Source organism: Engraulis encrasicolus, chromosome 11 (genome assembly GCF_034702125.1).
Source record: "Engraulis encrasicolus isolate BLACKSEA-1 chromosome 11, IST_EnEncr_1.0, whole genome shotgun sequence".
Taxonomy (NCBI): Eukaryota; Metazoa; Chordata; class Actinopteri; order Clupeiformes; family Engraulidae; genus Engraulis; species Engraulis encrasicolus.
The window spans coordinates 37,934,454-37,950,938 of record NC_085867.1 but is presented as its reverse complement, the minus strand read 5'-3'; the positions used below and the strand labels follow the sequence as shown (position 1 = coordinate 37,950,938).

The 16,485-nt window shown below is 42.0% G+C and overlaps 3 protein-coding genes across 4 annotated transcripts in view; 1 reads left to right on the top strand and 2 right to left on the bottom strand.

The window, feature by feature from the left end:
* cdc42se2 (CDC42 small effector 2) overlaps positions 1-5,192 on the bottom strand; it is a 55,464-nt gene extending 50,272 nt beyond the window's left edge. The window contains exon 1 of the mRNA XM_063210548.1: positions 4,909-5,192. The gene's annotated coding sequence lies outside the window, so the exon portion shown is untranslated. The remainder of the gene's footprint in view (positions 1-4,908) is intronic.
* Positions 5,193-6,810: 1,618 nt separating this feature from the next.
* On the bottom strand, positions 6,811-8,377 carry lyrm7 (LYR motif containing 7). 2 transcript variants are annotated; one of them, XM_063211341.1, is made up of 5 exons: positions 8,171-8,267; positions 7,921-7,993; positions 7,703-7,773; positions 7,271-7,349; positions 6,811-6,951 (listed from the first exon to the last, which is right to left on the bottom strand). In XM_063211341.1, the coding sequence occupies exons 1-5, from the start codon at positions 8,195-8,197 to the stop codon at positions 6,881-6,883; spliced, it is 321 nt and encodes a 106-aa protein (XP_063067411.1). In that variant the 5' UTR covers positions 8,198-8,267; the 3' UTR covers positions 6,811-6,880. The 2 variants fall into 2 exon arrangements, with proteins under 2 accessions (XP_063067411.1, XP_063067412.1); XM_063211342.1 differs by lacking the exon at positions 8,171-8,267 and adding an exon at positions 8,286-8,377 and having other exon boundaries at positions 6,812-6,951.
* Positions 8,378-8,619: 242 nt separating this feature from the next.
* hint1 (histidine triad nucleotide binding protein 1) lies at positions 8,620-11,241 on the top strand. Its single transcript, XM_063211340.1, has 3 exons — positions 8,620-8,807; positions 9,370-9,474; positions 10,781-11,241. The coding sequence occupies exons 1-3, from the start codon at positions 8,697-8,699 to the stop codon at positions 10,943-10,945; spliced, it is 381 nt and encodes a 126-aa protein (XP_063067410.1). The 5' UTR covers positions 8,620-8,696; the 3' UTR covers positions 10,946-11,241.
* Positions 11,242-16,485: the final 5,244 nt, after the last annotated feature.

Here is a 16,485-nt window from a genome sequence, read left to right as displayed (position 1 = left end):
ACTCAAAAAACAGACTCAAGTCTGCTCAAGTCTCCTTGACAATTCGGGATGGGGAAAGGGATGTTTTATTTTATTGATTTAGTTCTGGAAATCTCTTCACTAAACAGTGAAACTAGGTAGACCATAGGACAGTTAACTAATTAGCCAACAATTTGCAGTAAACTGGACAGGCTTGTTTTTAGGGAGTCAACTTCAGCCTAGGTCTGGTCTGTGTTCAGATGTGGAAAAAACAAGAAACTAGTTGAGTCAAGCGAAGCCATAGTTCCTCAGTTGCAGGGGGAAAAGTTCAAGTTAGATGAGGTGCTTATGCCTGTCCTGTCGAGCAAAGGGTACCACATCCATCACTTAGGCCTACCAAAAAAAACACAACAATAAGTCTTCTGTCACCACAGAACTAACACTGGAATCTCGCCACTAAGGAGCTTCCACAATGCTCAGAAGATTTAAACCAGACGTTATTAGGAGAATGTCCTAATTTTAATTTATGGGCATTATTAATGGAAAAACTATTTTTGGCCTTGAAGTAAAAAAAAGAAAATGTTCTTGTTCTTGTCAACAGCCATCAGGATGTTCTGGTGGTGAAAAACATGCTTCCGAACATTATCTTTTAAAGAAAATGCCTGTAATATCTCACGAATGCCAAACACGTCTATGTCTTTATTTACTGCCTTATCTGTGATTGAGACGAAGTTGAAAGCTATCCGCTCCTGTTCATAATGACCGGCCGCAGCAGGGTGTGGGACTACACTTGCGTAAGAGTCGAGTTGGTAAATCCAGGGTGTGACTAATAACAAATTCAAGATGTCTGGGCAAGCCCTTCAAAGGATTAACAACTCTTCTTCACGTGTGAGAAAATGATAGCCTATCTATCTATCCATATACTATCCCCTGCAGCTTGCAATTTACAAGATTAAGAGAAATCCATGTCGAAACTAACGAACCAATTGAGCAAATCCAGACATGAATCGAAGGACATAACAGTAGTACCTTCTCAAAACATAACTAAGCATATGTTTTTCAACAGATTTGCCATGTTAAATTAAAGCCCCCCCCCCTTTTTTTTAGATATTTCTCAAATCTCAGAGTGCCTCAAGCTCTTCAAGCGTCAAGCTCTTCAGTGTCTTCATACAACTATGCATATTTTGAGTTGTGAATTCAGCTAAATCTTTCTATTTTAAAAGACATTAGATCAAGAGAAATAACTGACAAAAAAATAAATGAACACAACTAGTGCAGGCACAAAAGGGTGACCCTTGTACCTTGCCACACACAGAGTACATTTGCAGGTGAAGTGTGGTGTTCCATTCAGATGCTTTACATAAAACACACACCCACCACAGCCAACAGCCGGTGCTGTGGTGGACAGGCAGGCTGCTGCCATGTCAACCCAACCGAGAGAATAGGCGCTATATCTCGCGCTGATATGACATAATACCATTACCGCTTCAATAGCAAGCTATATATGGGCCCTCCACACACACACACACACACACACACACGCACACGCACACGCACACGCACACGCACACGCACACGCACACACACACAGAGCCTTCAGCAATGCACAGCTGAGCATGGTGTCCCTAAGGCATCCACACAGAACATCACTCAATTAAAAGTCCATTCACTGCCATGTAGTTACATCAGCAAAATGCCTGTAAGACCAGCACTACCCCAGGCCTGCGAGAGAAACGCTCACTACTGAGGTACTGTACAGCAAGTGGAGCCCTGTTTGCTTTATTGATATTGACTGGACATCCAAACGTGTCAGTGCGAATGTGCAGGATTGGGTGAAGTTAGGAGCTGTAAACGTCTCGTCTGAGCTGAGCTACAGGACATTGGCCATCCGTCATACTGTAAAGGCGGTAAAGTACAAACATCTAGAAGGCCCCCGATCAACAGGGGCAGACAAACTGGATAAAGGAAATAAAAATCCTGCCATATACAGTACAGCATTTGTTCCTTCTGCCGGAGCCCTTAACGTAGGTGATTGCACCAATCATTACATATAACTTGTGATCAGCTGCTTTGTTGAATTGTCTGGAGCAGTGATGTCCCTTATGTGTCAGGACTTTTACTTTTTGATTATGAGTTGTCTACCACAGGCACAGGCTCACAGACACACACAGACACACACACACACACACACGCGCGCGCACGCACGCACGCTCTCCCCTGCCCCCATTCCCCTTCCTCTTCAACAGCAAACCATATGGGGCTCTTCGGGACAGGAAGCGGCTCCACTTCCCATATGTTAAATAGAGCCTGATCAACTTCCTATAGGTTTAAATATAGCACGATCTCGGAACAGAGGGTTGAGAGACGGACTGCTGTGAGACGGCCTTTTGAGAATACATCCCATGGAGGCGGACAGGCGGACAATGAGGAAAGCCGACAGTGGGGACCCAAGGGGTTATTTGTCTAGGGCTGGGGTGTGTGTGTGTGTGTGTGTGTGTGTGTGTGTGTGTGTGTGTGTGTGTGTGTGTGTGTGTGTGTGTGTGTGTGTGCGCAGAATTGGGTCCTCCTTGCATTATATGTATGACTTTATCCTGGGCCCGGCCAAAGCTGTCTGTGTCCCTGCGGTCAAGCATGATGAGAACAGTCCAGTCGAGTCCCCGTTCCCCCATCACTGTCCCACTTTTAGCTGCCAGCTGCATTTCCAACCAAAGTCTTTCATTCATTTCCAAGACTGAAGAGAGAGAGAGGGGAGGGGGGGAGAGCTAGGCTAGGCCACTCCTTGCTTGCTTTGCTTTCATGTGATATTGCAAGTGTTGAACGTGGAAAAAGGGGCCTGCAGGATAAATGGCTTTCATCATCTTCCTGTCCGAGCCAAGATTGTGTGTGTGTGTGTGTGTGTGTGTGCGTGTGTGTATGTGTGGGTGGGTGTGGAGTTGAGTGTGATGGTAGATGGATATGTATGCACCTCTAGACCGCCAATCTGATTAAATCTGTTCAACTCTCCAAGAATATTCACTCAGTAGAGGACCAAGTCATCAGCCCAAAAAACACCAATTCCTCCCGTCCCAGCCTCCCACTCTATAACCCCCAGCACTTTCAAATTTTCCCCCCTGACAGAATGATGTAGCCTACAGTAGATACTCACTGGCAGAGAGGGAAATATCGTCGTGCCTGCAAATGAACTCAGCCACCCATAGGGCCTGAGTTTACGCAAAGCTAATGGTCCATGCAGTTGAACTGGTTAGTCATCAAACAGCCCAGAGCAGAGCTAGGCTTGCACAACTTCATCTCAGAGAGGCCTCACTCACTCACTCACTTGCTCGCTCGCTCGCTCGCTTTTCAGCCAAGCGCAGGTGTGTCACAAGCACACAAGACAGGACTCAGGAGTGAGAGCCAGCGAAGAAAAAGAACTAATAAAAAAACAACGTTCACATTTTGCACAATATGTAGACATATTGTCAAGAGATACAGGTAGGATATTCATATCAAAAGCGTATTGAATGTGTAAAAGGACAATGGGAGTTATTTCTTGGACATCACAATGGCAAGAACTAGAAAAAGAACTATGATCAAAAAATAATGTTCGCATTTTGCAAAATATGTAGACATAACTTCAAAAGATGTAGGGTATTCAACAATGCAAGTCATTTCTTCTTGGACATCACAATTGCAACAAATTCTATGCCACTTGAGTACAATCACCAGGGAGTAGAATAAATGTATGAAAAAAAATCCAAGAAACAATACTGTCACAACAGCACTGAAGTATCAGTGATCTGTGCACCTGCCAGCTCAGCCGATGAGACATTGGAAGGGACACTGCAGGGTGACAAGAGTGTGACACCAGCACTCCAACAACTCATGACCGCAAAGCCCTATGGCTTACACCATTCAATATAGGCACTAACTTCATTACAACCACATACCTATAGCTATAGCTCAACAGTGGCTTTAGCTGTCTATGCATCAGCTGGGCACTGCAGTTTAAGTCACCCTTGCTGATCAACAGTCATGAGAGACAATAATGTGTTCAAGCACTGCTGAGCAGTGACCGACCGACCACTGTGTCTGCCTATGGTGCAGAATTCGATATGGGATGCCAGAGCATCACAGTAGGAAGGAGGGGGGGGGGGGAGAAGAAAGGAGAAGCGGGTAGAGGAAGAAAGGATGAGACCAGCTAAGACATAACTGAGTCTGCATGGCTGGTGTTATGTAATGACAATGGATGTCTTTTTTTGCCCTGTCTAGCATCCGCATGTAGAAGCGCAGCCCAAGGATGCTGACATAATATAAGTATTTCCCTTGTGCAGCCTCGGCTGGCGTTCTCAGTTCAGGTGATGCTGTTTGTGCAATAAAGACCCATCATTTTGATGGTGTTATTAGCCAATTCAGACACAGCACTCAAACGGGTAGGGTGGGGTAGCCTCGGCCACAGGCCAGCTAAGGACTCGGGCATTTCTCAAGCAACAGGGTAACAATTTACCTCATGACTGAGGTCTACACCAAGTATGCCTACTAGCTTTCCCCCATACATTCATTCGAAATGTAACTTTGTCTCGATCAGTCTCACGGGGAAAAATACCATTGTTTTCAAGCGGCACGAATGGGTTATTCTAAGACATTGCGTCAAACACCTAATAATCACTTTACATGATTGAGACAAATATCAATGCCTTCATTTATTTGAAGACATGATTGACCAACCGTTTTACTGAGCGACACATTTATTCTTAGAATCGATCAAATCTGACTGTTACAGCAGTACCACAACAGGGAGTCCCTGACAGTGTCGGGTTTATACTAGGGAATTGAGTCACCAATGAACTGACAGCAACAATGGATCGTCAAAACAATTGTAAGCTTAACGTGTCACGCTGGTTAAAAAGAGACATTTTGACATGAATTGATAGATAGTTCATTCCCTATAAGGTTACAAACAAATGTCCTTACCGATTTCAGACGACTGGTCGTGTCGATAGAATTATCCCGGCGCAGCCTGTCAGACCACTGCTGAAAGAGGTAGGCTATTTTCACCTGTGCGACTGGGCGGCCTGACGGAGACCGTGCAGTGATTTTTGTCGCGGTAGGTTTGAGAGAACAACAACCGCGTAGTCAAACGGTCAAGAAGAAAACCGATAAAACTGATCCGCAGGCACCTCTCCAGTGATCGAAGAAGCCGTTTCAGTGGTGCTGCTAAATGAAGTCAGCTGCTATCAGACAGAACACTCCCACAACAGGACAGAAAATGTCTTTCAAGCGACTCTGAGGAAACAGCGCCTCCCAACGACTGATGCCAGTAGGTAGGGCCTACTTGAGAACAGTGTATCTAGTTCAAAATCTGCATCAAAGCATCTTGGACCATTTCCTGACTTTCTTTTCAACAGTCGAGAAATTATCCCACTGCAGCATATCTAACATGGAAACACACATAAACAATATCTGTTGGAGTGCACAACAGCAAGGTCGCAGTAGTTTTTGCAATTACTCCTAAAGTGTCAATCCTCAGTTGCTTTTTTAAGTCTTTCGTCTGCTATTGATCCCTGCTATGATGTGTGTTGTATCTATGTTAAGTATGCGTTCAAAGTGATATGCATATCTGGCTTCAACCCACCACATCCTACAAGAACCCCAGACAGTAGTCAGGAACCAGCATGCTTCACTACTTTCAAGTAAACAAACACCATGTGGGGCCTATCTAATCTTGGCATACCTTAGCCTACTTCCTTGCTGACCACCATCTTGCAGTCACGTCTGTGGATGTTGAATGTGCTGTCTATGGCAGATAAGAAATGTTACATCAGCTATTGGGAATTGCATGTGTGCTCTCTTGCACGCAATGAATCCAACAGAACAGAATAGTGACCCATGATCATTTAGATGTTCGGAATCAGCTTACTTTACACATTGAGTTAGATTCTATATTGATGCTCTCTGGTGTTTTGTTCTAAAAGGAGTGCAACAGTCAGGCATTAGACAGAATCTGTTTTCTAACTGCAGTGAGAACATTGTCTAGTATGCCAATTCATTTTTATTTTTGGCGTAATGCTGCCACCATGTGGTACAGATTACAAAACACAACATTGCGAAAATATCAATCTGCCAATACACTGTCTTTTAATGGGTTATGCATGGTGTACATCACCCTTCATATTCTGACAAAGTAAGGTAATGTTAAGAAGTAAAATCACAGAACTGTATTGTATCATTTTTTTTACATTTATTCAGCAGAACGAACAAATAAATATTTACAACGGGGATCTGATGAAGTCTGAGCAGCAAAAAATATTTTTATAATCATCTGCCTTAGTACTTAGCTGAAGTGGAAGATTCACTGACAAACCAAAACGTTGCAACCAGCAGAAACGTTCCGGTGCCTTCACCTCCAGAAGACATGCTTGTTGTTGTGGGAAAACAGAAATTATATGGAACGGCACAAAGTGGTACAGTAGATTTGTGTTCTTTTTTTGAGTGGTATGGTATTTAAACAAAATTAGGGATGCACGATGTGAAAAAATTCGGCCGATACCGATATCCGATATTGATATTGCGGTTTTGGCCGATAACCGATATTAACCGATACCAATGTTTTTTTTTTTTGTTTTTTTGTTTTTTTTAAAGAGATAACATTTTTTACAGACTGACTTTGTCCTCTTATTTCCAAAAACACTTTTTTAACTCCCTGTGATAAAATTAGATAAAAAATTGAGACAAACTAGAAAACAAGCAATGGAAGTCACAATCAAGTCCAATCTTTTAGAACCTTAACATACTAAAAAAAACATTGGTGTTAACATCGGCCCAGTTTTACCCATCGGACCGATGTCCGATGTGTTAAGAAATGTCAAATATCGTCCGATACTGATACATCTGGCCGGTACATCGTGCATCCCTAAACAAAATTCAACAAAAGTCCAAAATAAGGTCACGACTTTTTCCTTGGTGTGTCACAATAGGGAACATTTTCAAGAAGCAGCTCCTCTCTAGGCCGCAGTACTGTAGAATAGAATAGAGTAGAATAGAATAGAATAAAAGTAGAGAATAATAGAATAGAATACCTTCATTGTCATTATACAAGCAGAGAATAAGTACAATGACATGTAAAACTTCTCCAGACATAAAAACAAACATCGGATATTTATATAAAATAAATTAATACAACACTACTATAATAAATATCAGATGGGCATCATATTACAGGACGAGAAACCTACAGTTAACCACAGAGCCCAAGATAATAAAAGTTACAATTAATGAAATATATACGTTAAAAAAGTTAATGGTATAAAAACTAGTAAAAGTTTTTTTTACTTACAAAGGCCATCTCCAACATGCTCCATTTGTATCACAGTCTGGCGAAGTACCTTCTCAACATCTGAAGCCATTTTGATCATCTGGGCAGAGAAACACAATGGGTCTTAATATACGGCTCTGGGTTTGCTAAGTAGATGTACAGCATGTGTATATGGGTAATTTTGTGAGCAATAATTGTGATACAGTCACTGAAACTTAGCATACTAAGCAGTATGTGTAGTGTGTGTGTGTGTGTGTGTGTGTGTGTGTGTGTGTGTGTGTGTGTGTGTGTGTGTGTATGTGTGTGTAGTGTGTGTGTGTTGGGTTTGAGATATTTAAGTCATTAAGCAAAGGTATATCAAAACCAGTCCATCCCCTCCCCCTTTCAAATCCTATCCTGCTACTAGACCTTCTTCACGTTCAAAAGTCCCATTCCAGGGGATCCCATTCCTACCTTTTCAACTTTTTCTCCAGATGCCTCGTGCATATTTTTCCTGAACTCCTCATTTATCTTCTGTCTTGCCGCTTTAAAGAGACCAAGCCATTAAAATCATTAGCAAACAGTCAAGCACAAATGCTCATATTTGAGCAGATTTATAATCAAATGACAACAAACCAATGGTTAGCCATCTAAATAGATCACTATATTTTTAGAGGGGTGAGATTGCATACCTGTCAGTGCCTTTTCATCTTCTTTGAAAACCCTTTGTCTTGTCCTGTGAAGAGCTCTGAAAACCCTGAGGACCTGAGTCAAAGATACAAACAACGAATACAGTTAAACGCAACTGTGTGTCATAATTAATGATACAATTTAACAGTAGATCAAGTAGTGTTTACAGTGTCCCTCAGACATGTGAAGTTCAGTGTTGCTCCCAGAGACGTTTATAACTTCTCTACCCCCTAAACAATATTTCTAGCCTACCATGCATAGATAAATGTACCCCATCATGTAGACTGCAGATTGAATTTACATTAAGGACATGTGTAACGAGAAAAAAAGAGAGAAAAAGCCCAAAATGTTATGTACGATAACTAACCTTCATACGTGACTCCATTTTTGCTGAAGTGACGTCTTTCCGCTACGTCAGACCGGAAACAGACCTCTGGTCCTAAGACCCTCCTCTTTTTCGTGCACTTAAACTATTTAAATTAACAGTGTAGCGTTGCCATTTCAATTCAGTTATTTATTTCATTTGATTCTGGTGCTTAATGAATCTAGTAGTGAGACGTAACACAATGAGCAATCATTAAAAAATATTGTTTCAGTCAGAAATTTGATTGACATTAAAATAAACCAATTGCTAGTTTGGCTTTATGGTCTCCAACCAATTGGATCATTCATGGGACTATAAATTCAGACGTGGTGCACTAGCGCAAACTAGCGCCTAGCGCCGGTGAAATAGGGAAGTTTAGCTAAGTGCTGTTATTCATTCTGCTGTGGTGGCACCATGGCAGACGAAATAGCGAAAGCTCAAACTGCGCAGCCTGGAGGGGATACCATTTTTGGGAAAATTATTCGTAAAGAGATTCCTGCCAAGATCCTGTATGAGGATGACCAGGTGTGCGTTCTTCTCCTGCAGCGAGCCATTGCATGTCTAGCTGCTTGCTTGCTTGCTTCGTATGCTACAGTAGCCTGCTAGTTAGCAACTGCCATAGAACCCAAACCAATGCAGTGTATCTTGGTGTGCTTTTTATAGCTGTCAGTTTAGCTTGTAGTGTGGCCACGCTTTCTGGAACGGCATTAATCAAACACGTCAAACCAGCACTTGCTGTAGAATATATAATGGACGTAAAATCTCTCATTATCTTACATTTAGTGTGCAGCTTTCGATAGGTTGTAGAATCTTGAAACCTTTGGACTCGTAGCCTACTACTACTCCTTGTGGTCCTGACTGTAGCCTATGACAAGTCGTCTCAAGTAAAAACAAAACCATCTTGTTGAATGGACATATACTCACAATGTTGCAAATGTTTCACATAAGCCTGAGTAATTATGTTTATACACTGCACTAATGCATGAACAGCAGTGTAACCTACGTGATATATACAGCCAACCACATCTGCATTCATTGCATAGTCATCATGGGTTGACTCGTCTGGTCTGTCTCCCTTCTACTGCAGTGCATAGCCTTCCACGACGTCGCCCCCCAGGCTCCCACACACTTTCTGGTGGTCCCTAGGAAACCTATCTCCGGAATCTCTAAAGCAGAGGATGGAGATGCAGCAGTAAGTAGGCCTGTACTGTAGCTGCTAGCAATACACAGCCCCACCCCACTGGACAACTAGTAGCCTGTCCAAGTGAACACACAAACAATTATATCTATATGTTTTATATTCTGTAATGTTCGTGTTCTATGTGAAAGTGAAAGTGAAAGCCCTACTGGGAAACTCCCAACTCCCATTGTCATTGTGACACAGCACAGCACTCAACAGCACACACAAGTGTTCACTGCATGCACACTGCACACAACGAAATTGCATTTATGCCTCACCCTGCAAGGGGGCAGCCCCCTATGGGGCTATATTCTGTCACTTAAAATTACTATCATATTTGCGTTAGAGTTTGCGCTCGACATTTATTTATTTATCTATTCTATACCAATTTTACGCACTACCCACCAGGACATGCGACATCAGAAGTTGGTGTGTTTTGGACACTGATTATTTTCTAGGAAGGGCTGTGGTTTGGAACATATTATGCCAAGCATCCGGTGCTGTGAAGCAGACAGCCTTCCAAGCAACAGATGGTGCTGTTGTCCTATTTTCTCCTAGTAGGCAGAAAATACACCATCACTAGTGATTACTATGATAGGCCTATGTAAATGGAATCTGCCTACAGTTAATAACAAATAAATTAATTATTGGATTCTATTGGAATGTAAACAAAATAGAATAAATTACGCTGAATGCATCACTTGTGAGTTGTGCACATATAATGATCTAACCAGTGTACGGTCTATTAGGCCTACTCATAACACAGTAACTAATACTAGCTGCTCATACACAATAATAACTGTATATTTCTGGACCTGCACTATAAAAACTCACATGAAGAAGGTCTGAATGATCAAAATGTTGTGAGCAATAAAATGTGTAGGCCTAATGGATGATGTGACGAATAGTAGCAGAGATTGTATAGAGATGAGCCAGCTTAATGCATTGCTATGGGTACCAAACGTGAACAGGTTTTGGGCCTCTTAACCTGGAATACAAAGTTAGTTTTTCCTCAAAAACTTCAAACAGTAGGCCTACATGTTATTACATTAGGCTTTGCTTGATCATAGATTCAAGTACACCTAGGTCCTCAACAACCCCAGAAAGTTACAATGACTGATTTGTTGTGTAAAATCATTCCTCCTTGTAAGTCGCTTTGGTCAAAAGTGTCTGCTAAATGTTGTGTAATGTCAAATCCATGCGTCCCATCCATTTCAATAGAACGGTCCTTAGTTCTGCAAAAGGATTCTATGGTGAGCAGGAATCTATTCTTATGTTTTTTTTTAACCAATGCCATTTCTGCTTTTGATCTTTGTAGCTGTTGGGTCACCTGATGATTGTGGCCAAGAAGTGTGCCGACCAGGTGGGCCTTCCCAAAGGCTACCGTTTGGTGGTGAACGAGGGGCCCGATGGAGGCCAGTCTGTCTACCACGTCCACATCCATGTGCTGGGCGGACGCCAGATGGGCTGGCCCCCAGGCTAAGCAGAGACGCGGCGCGCCATACCGGGCCCGGGCCCGGGCCAGGCAAAGCCGAACCCGAGCGGAGCCAAGCAAACCGCACCATCTGTGGACACCCTTGCACTTCTCCCACCCCCTTTGCTGTTTGTGATGGAGGGCTAAGTCACACACACACACCCACACAAGTCCATCATCTGTCAGTATTTTATCTTCCGTCAGATTTTTTTTGTGTGTGTGCATGCATTGATTTTGTTTCATCATGCTTGACTTAATCAAAAACAAATCACACAAATAAATAAAAAACAGAATTGAATTTGAAATGGGGAGTCATGTGTGGTGTTATTCACGGATGCGAATTGTTGTCATGGTTGAATTCTACTGTGGGTTTTTATTTTTCATTTTATCAGTGAATGTATGCATGCAATGTGAGTTCCCAAAGTGTACACACTAATTATACAGAGTTGCCTCTGGCATCTGTCATAGTGTAGAGTGAATGCATTGGTACGCACACTAAACCTCCATGTTTTTCCCTGACAGCATTCAAGCTGGCAACAGATGAATGTATAGCGTTTGATCTAAAAATAGCTTGCGTGGTGGTTGTCATGCACATTGGGACTGGGTAGTAAAAACATTCCCAAACAGCCGGTTTTTATGGGCCAGTTTTGGCACAGTTTTTGGCCGTATTACTTCTGGGGTAGAACTGGGCTCCTAAGAGATGTGGCACCCGTGTGGTTGCTACTCTTCGCTCTTCTGTCTGTCTCTGTCTCTCTGTCTCTCTCTCTCTCTCTCTCTCTCTCTCTCTCTCTCTCTATGTCTCTGTCTCTCTCTCTTCTCTCTCTCTCTCTCTCTCTCTCTTTCACTCGTCTCTCCATCTGTCTGTCTGTCTCTCTCTCTCTCTTCTCTCTCTCTCTTTCGCTCGTCTCTCCATCTGTCTGTCTGTGTGTCTCTCTCTTTCGCTCTTCTCTCTTCTCTCTCTCTCTCTCTCTCTCTCTCTCTCTCTCTCCATCCTCCACTACTACACTACATGCCTGTCAGGAGCAGCTGTGGGACTCGTGAGGGAAATAATTATTGTAGCATTCAAGAGTTGCAATCTCTAGAGCTCTCCCAGCTCCCTGCTTTTAATTACCCCCTCCTCTCCTCCGTGTTGCCATTGTTCTTGGGCAGTGTGGGTGTTTGGAGTGTCTTCATGTCACATGACATGAGCGCCGGCAAGCACAGAGACTGGGCGCGGAGTAAAGCCCCATCCCAAATTACTGTCATGCATGCTATTCTTCTCTGTTCTATTGTCATAACTGGTAGTGCCATGCTGTGTGTGCTGTCAGTTCCAGCTTTACAACACAGTACAGCTTTTTTTCTCTTTTTGACATTACTTTCCTCCTTCTTTTCATTACTTAGACTGGACTGTCGAACGAGACAGGAAATGAGAGGGAGAACTACTTAATGATGATGTTAAAAATGAGTTTGGGTTTAATCCAAATCTCCACATATGTTTTCTGCACCAAAGTGTGACATTTATTATAGGGGATGTTACCGGGGGGGGGATACTCTCATTTATATTACATCCAGCATGAATATGTAACATATCTATGTAGTTAGTCAGAGCCATCTAATATCAGAGTTACGCCACTCCCATAGACCTCTATGGACCAATCTTTCCACAGCAATGGCGGCTCTCATGGAGCCTCACGGAGCGTTAACATGGAAATCCCCATTGACTTTAGTTCTATTAGAAGTTACTTAGTTCCAGGAGGTGGCCGTAGAACACAGAAAATGTGGTAAAGGTAAAGTAATTTGTTTGTACTTAATCTTTGTTTGGTATGTGATGGTTCTGTGTTAGTTTCCAACGAACAGAAGTTTACTGTTAAGAAACATTTTAATCTACGCGAATCACATCACCAACCGACTTCCTGGTCCCCGGTTTGCGCAACTCTGTTATTAGATGGCTCTGGTATTAGTTGGGGGTACACTACAGTATACTCTGAAATGTCCCCTATAATTTCAACTGTGATGTGCCACATAACTAACCAGCCATTGGCCATGGTGTCCCTGGCATGTATCAATTCTGGGGGATATTTTGCGGCGGAGCTCACCATCTTGGAGTTCACACACAGCTCAGTTCATTCTGAGACGGGGAGATGTGCCTCAAAACAACATCTGGTTTGTAGGCCTATTGAACAATACGGATTTTATGGGTATTTGCATAATATATATATATATAATTATTATTATACTTATTATTTTGTCAATAAGCATACTCTTTAAAAAACTGTTTGAAGTTATGCAACCAAAATATCATATCCAGGGGGACTACTGTATGACACTGTAATGTATAGTCGGTCGGTCCACCAGAAGTGGGATTTGTACAGTCTGCCCATGTACAACACCTCCCTCAAAGCAAAAAGGCCCCAATGAAAAAGACATTCACTGCATGAGGGTATTAATATCAAGTATTTTATACTGACAGTTGATTAATATGCTAATTTAACCCAAGTTCACATCTTTTATTTGTTTTATCTGCCAGTTGATTGCTCGCTGGGATGCATTTTTAAATACAACTTGCTCCCAGTTTTACAGCGCAGGTTGTTTGTGGGTGTAAAAGAGGTGTGATTATGGCTCTGTAGAATTGATGCCCAGTTCTCACCAAGCAGCCGGCAGTGTGTTGCCGCCCCTAGGTGTGAAGCGGGGCCTGCATGACCACTTCTGAATTCAATTATGAGCCAAAATGATGAAAAGATGGTTTTCTGTGCAGCGATTTACATTTATTTCTCCGGGACTGAGCTGTAAACGAGAAGCATTTCTCTGAATCTTGCTTGCTTGCAAGCCACTGAACCAAAGATATAAAGATGTCATCTCAAGAATTAGCTGTCTGCTGCAGATGGCGGGTGCATTACAGATAGCCCAGCACAATTTTCCAAAACTTAACAGCATCCTAAATCTCTCTACTATACGATCTTATTAATACATCTCTTTTCCTAAATGTTCCCACACCTCACCTCTCCTGTGATTTCTAATGGCCTTTCGTATAATTGCAGTCTGAGTTCCAGACACAATTAGTCCTTACTAATGTCAGCGGTTTTGGCAAACCATCAGTCATTCCCAGGTATTTTGTGCCATTAAATTCAGGTAGACCAACTCGTGAACGTCTGCTCTGTTACCACCACCGTAGCTGATGGCACTACAAGCAGAGATCTCCCCACACCTCCATCTGTGGTGTATAGTACAGCAGGAATACTTTATGCCATGCAGTGCAACACTATAATAAGAGATGCAGAAAAAGGATTATAGCTTACTTAGTAAATAATTAACCAATAATGAACAAAACAGAACAAATGTTTTTATTATTGAACAAGTTTCATTAATGCTTTATAACACAATTAATGTGTTCAATTATTAGTTCATCATTAGTTAATAATTTAGTAAGCTTTAATAATGTTTTATGCATCCCTTTATTGCACAACCAAAGTGAGACTTAGTTGACTTCATTTTCTTCTGTCCATGGTGAAAATCATTGATTATGCACAGCATGTGGTCCTGATGGTGCCCACCCAGCACCCTTATCAACTAGAAAGTCACAAGATGGTGTTTTCATGGCACTGTTATAGGTTCTAATGAACAGACATACAGTACTGTACACCTTAAGAAACGGGCTACCACTGAGCCACGATGGCTGCAAGTGTGCCTTCATGTTTTTTTTCTTCTTACGGAATAAATAATTAAGGTGACTTAATCTTCAACTGAAAGAGCACATTATTATTTTAGAAGACCAATTCTGCCCAACATCTCTAGGCTTCTTGGCAAGGAAGATGTATAAACACAAACCCTGAGTAGACTAGTACACACACACACGCACGCACACACAGACACACAAACACGTGTCTACAAGCACACATGCACTCACACTGCACACATGCACGCGCACACACACACACACACACACACACACACACACACACACACACACACACACACACACACACACACACACACACACACACACACACACACACACACACACACACACACACACACACACACACACACACACAACACATTGCGTGTAGCAAGCAGCTGGGAATTGTTCAGATGGTTAGCCGCACGCTCCACTACTGTATCTTCTGCCGGCCTTGCGGAGGAAGATCATCTAGTGTTGTGATGAAAGTTTTATCGGGCTGTATGAATCTTTAATGAAATACTTGTCTTATGTCTACGTGGTCTCCACTACCACAGTCTACCATCAGACACCCCGCAGAGTGTGCCTGCAAGGATCCTGGTCAGAATGTATGAGTTATTCATCAAAGACATCAGAATTATTGCAGGTCCAACGTTGGCAAGCATGCATGTACAGTATCGTGTGCCATGTCTCCCATACTTTTATGTCCATAATATTATTCCATGACACTGGGTCAGGAATCAAATGTATTATTAAAACATTCAAGTCCTACTGTGCACACAACACATTGTCCGAGGATTACATAAAAACACAACAACATTAAGACACCATGATGAACTCTGAAATACTGCCCTATATGCAAATTTCAAACAGAAGTGGAAGTGGATACAGTGATACTGGGAAAAAAGATGAAACATTAACTCATGCAACATTCAAGATGTTAGTGCCAACAGTCATTGGGGATAAGAAATGGAACATTGCTGTTCTTGTCAGCTCTGATCACAAATGCTTTTTGGCACTTCTCATCGAGTCACATTTGAAAAAAGGTATGATGGTGCACCAGGTCTAGTGCAGTATTTTAGTGTAGCCATATTTTAACCCTCTTGTTACCCTCTTTGGTAACATTCGGGCACTTGAAGGTCCACAAAATTGGTAGAAACCAAAACTTTTCCACATGTTTGTCTCAGATATTTAATATTGCTCTGTTGGTGACATAAAAAGTCTGTTGTGGTAGGTAGGTGCCATGATGGTGCTATAGGGGTCAGTTATTTTGATAAACACTGCCCAAAATGTTGGCTTAAATTAGTTTTGGGCCTCCCCTACATTATTGTAGTGATCAGGGCCCTAAATAGAGTAAAATGTTCTAAAAAATACATAGCTGATTTCACTGTTGTCTTAACAGATAAGAACATTTATTCGCAAAATATGGATGTTTCATTTATGTTTTATACACTTGAAACAATTTGGGGTCAAATTGACCCCATGGAACACGGAAATGTATACAGCACTTAGGGGAAAAAAATGGAAATTTCACTTTTTTCACATTAATCCCATCTATTTTGGAAAAGCCATCAAAGATGAAGCAGAAGAAATTCCATGCATTTTTCAGACGTTAAACATTGAATGCGGTCAAATAGACCCCAAGGATAGGGTTAAGAAGCTAATCTCCATATATGTAGCCAATTGTACACCACCATATTGTAATATGATTATAGGCCTACATCATGGTTCTGTGTGTTTGTTTACATGCTATTTATTTATCAGTAGCAACATTTATATAGGCCTAAGCCTGCTGAGAGTGCACTAGAGGCCATGACTAACAGTATGAGAGAGACTCTCTCTCTATGCCAGTGTGCAATTCTCCAAACCTACAGGTAATATATAGGGGTGATAA

Coding starts and splice junctions, on each gene's coding strand:
- lyrm7 (XM_063211341.1), bottom strand. CDS start 8,197: ATGATGGGGTACATTTATCTATGCATG. Junction 7,774..7,920: donor AGATGAAAAGGCACTGACAG/GTATGCAATCTC, acceptor GTCTCTTTAAAG/CGGCAAGACAGAAGATAAAT. Junction 7,350..7,702: donor CTGGAGAAAAAGTTGAAAAG/GTAGGAATGGGA, acceptor TTCTCTGCCCAG/ATGATCAAAATGGCTTCAGA.
- hint1 (XM_063211340.1), top strand. CDS start 8,697: ATGGCAGACGAAATAGCGAAAGCTCAAACTGCGCAGCCTGGAGGGGAT. Junction 8,808..9,369: donor TCCTGTATGAGGATGACCAG/GTGTGCGTTCTT, acceptor CTTCTACTGCAG/TGCATAGCCTTCCACGACGT. Junction 9,475..10,780: donor CAGAGGATGGAGATGCAGCA/GTAAGTAGGCCT, acceptor TGATCTTTGTAG/CTGTTGGGTCACCTGATGAT.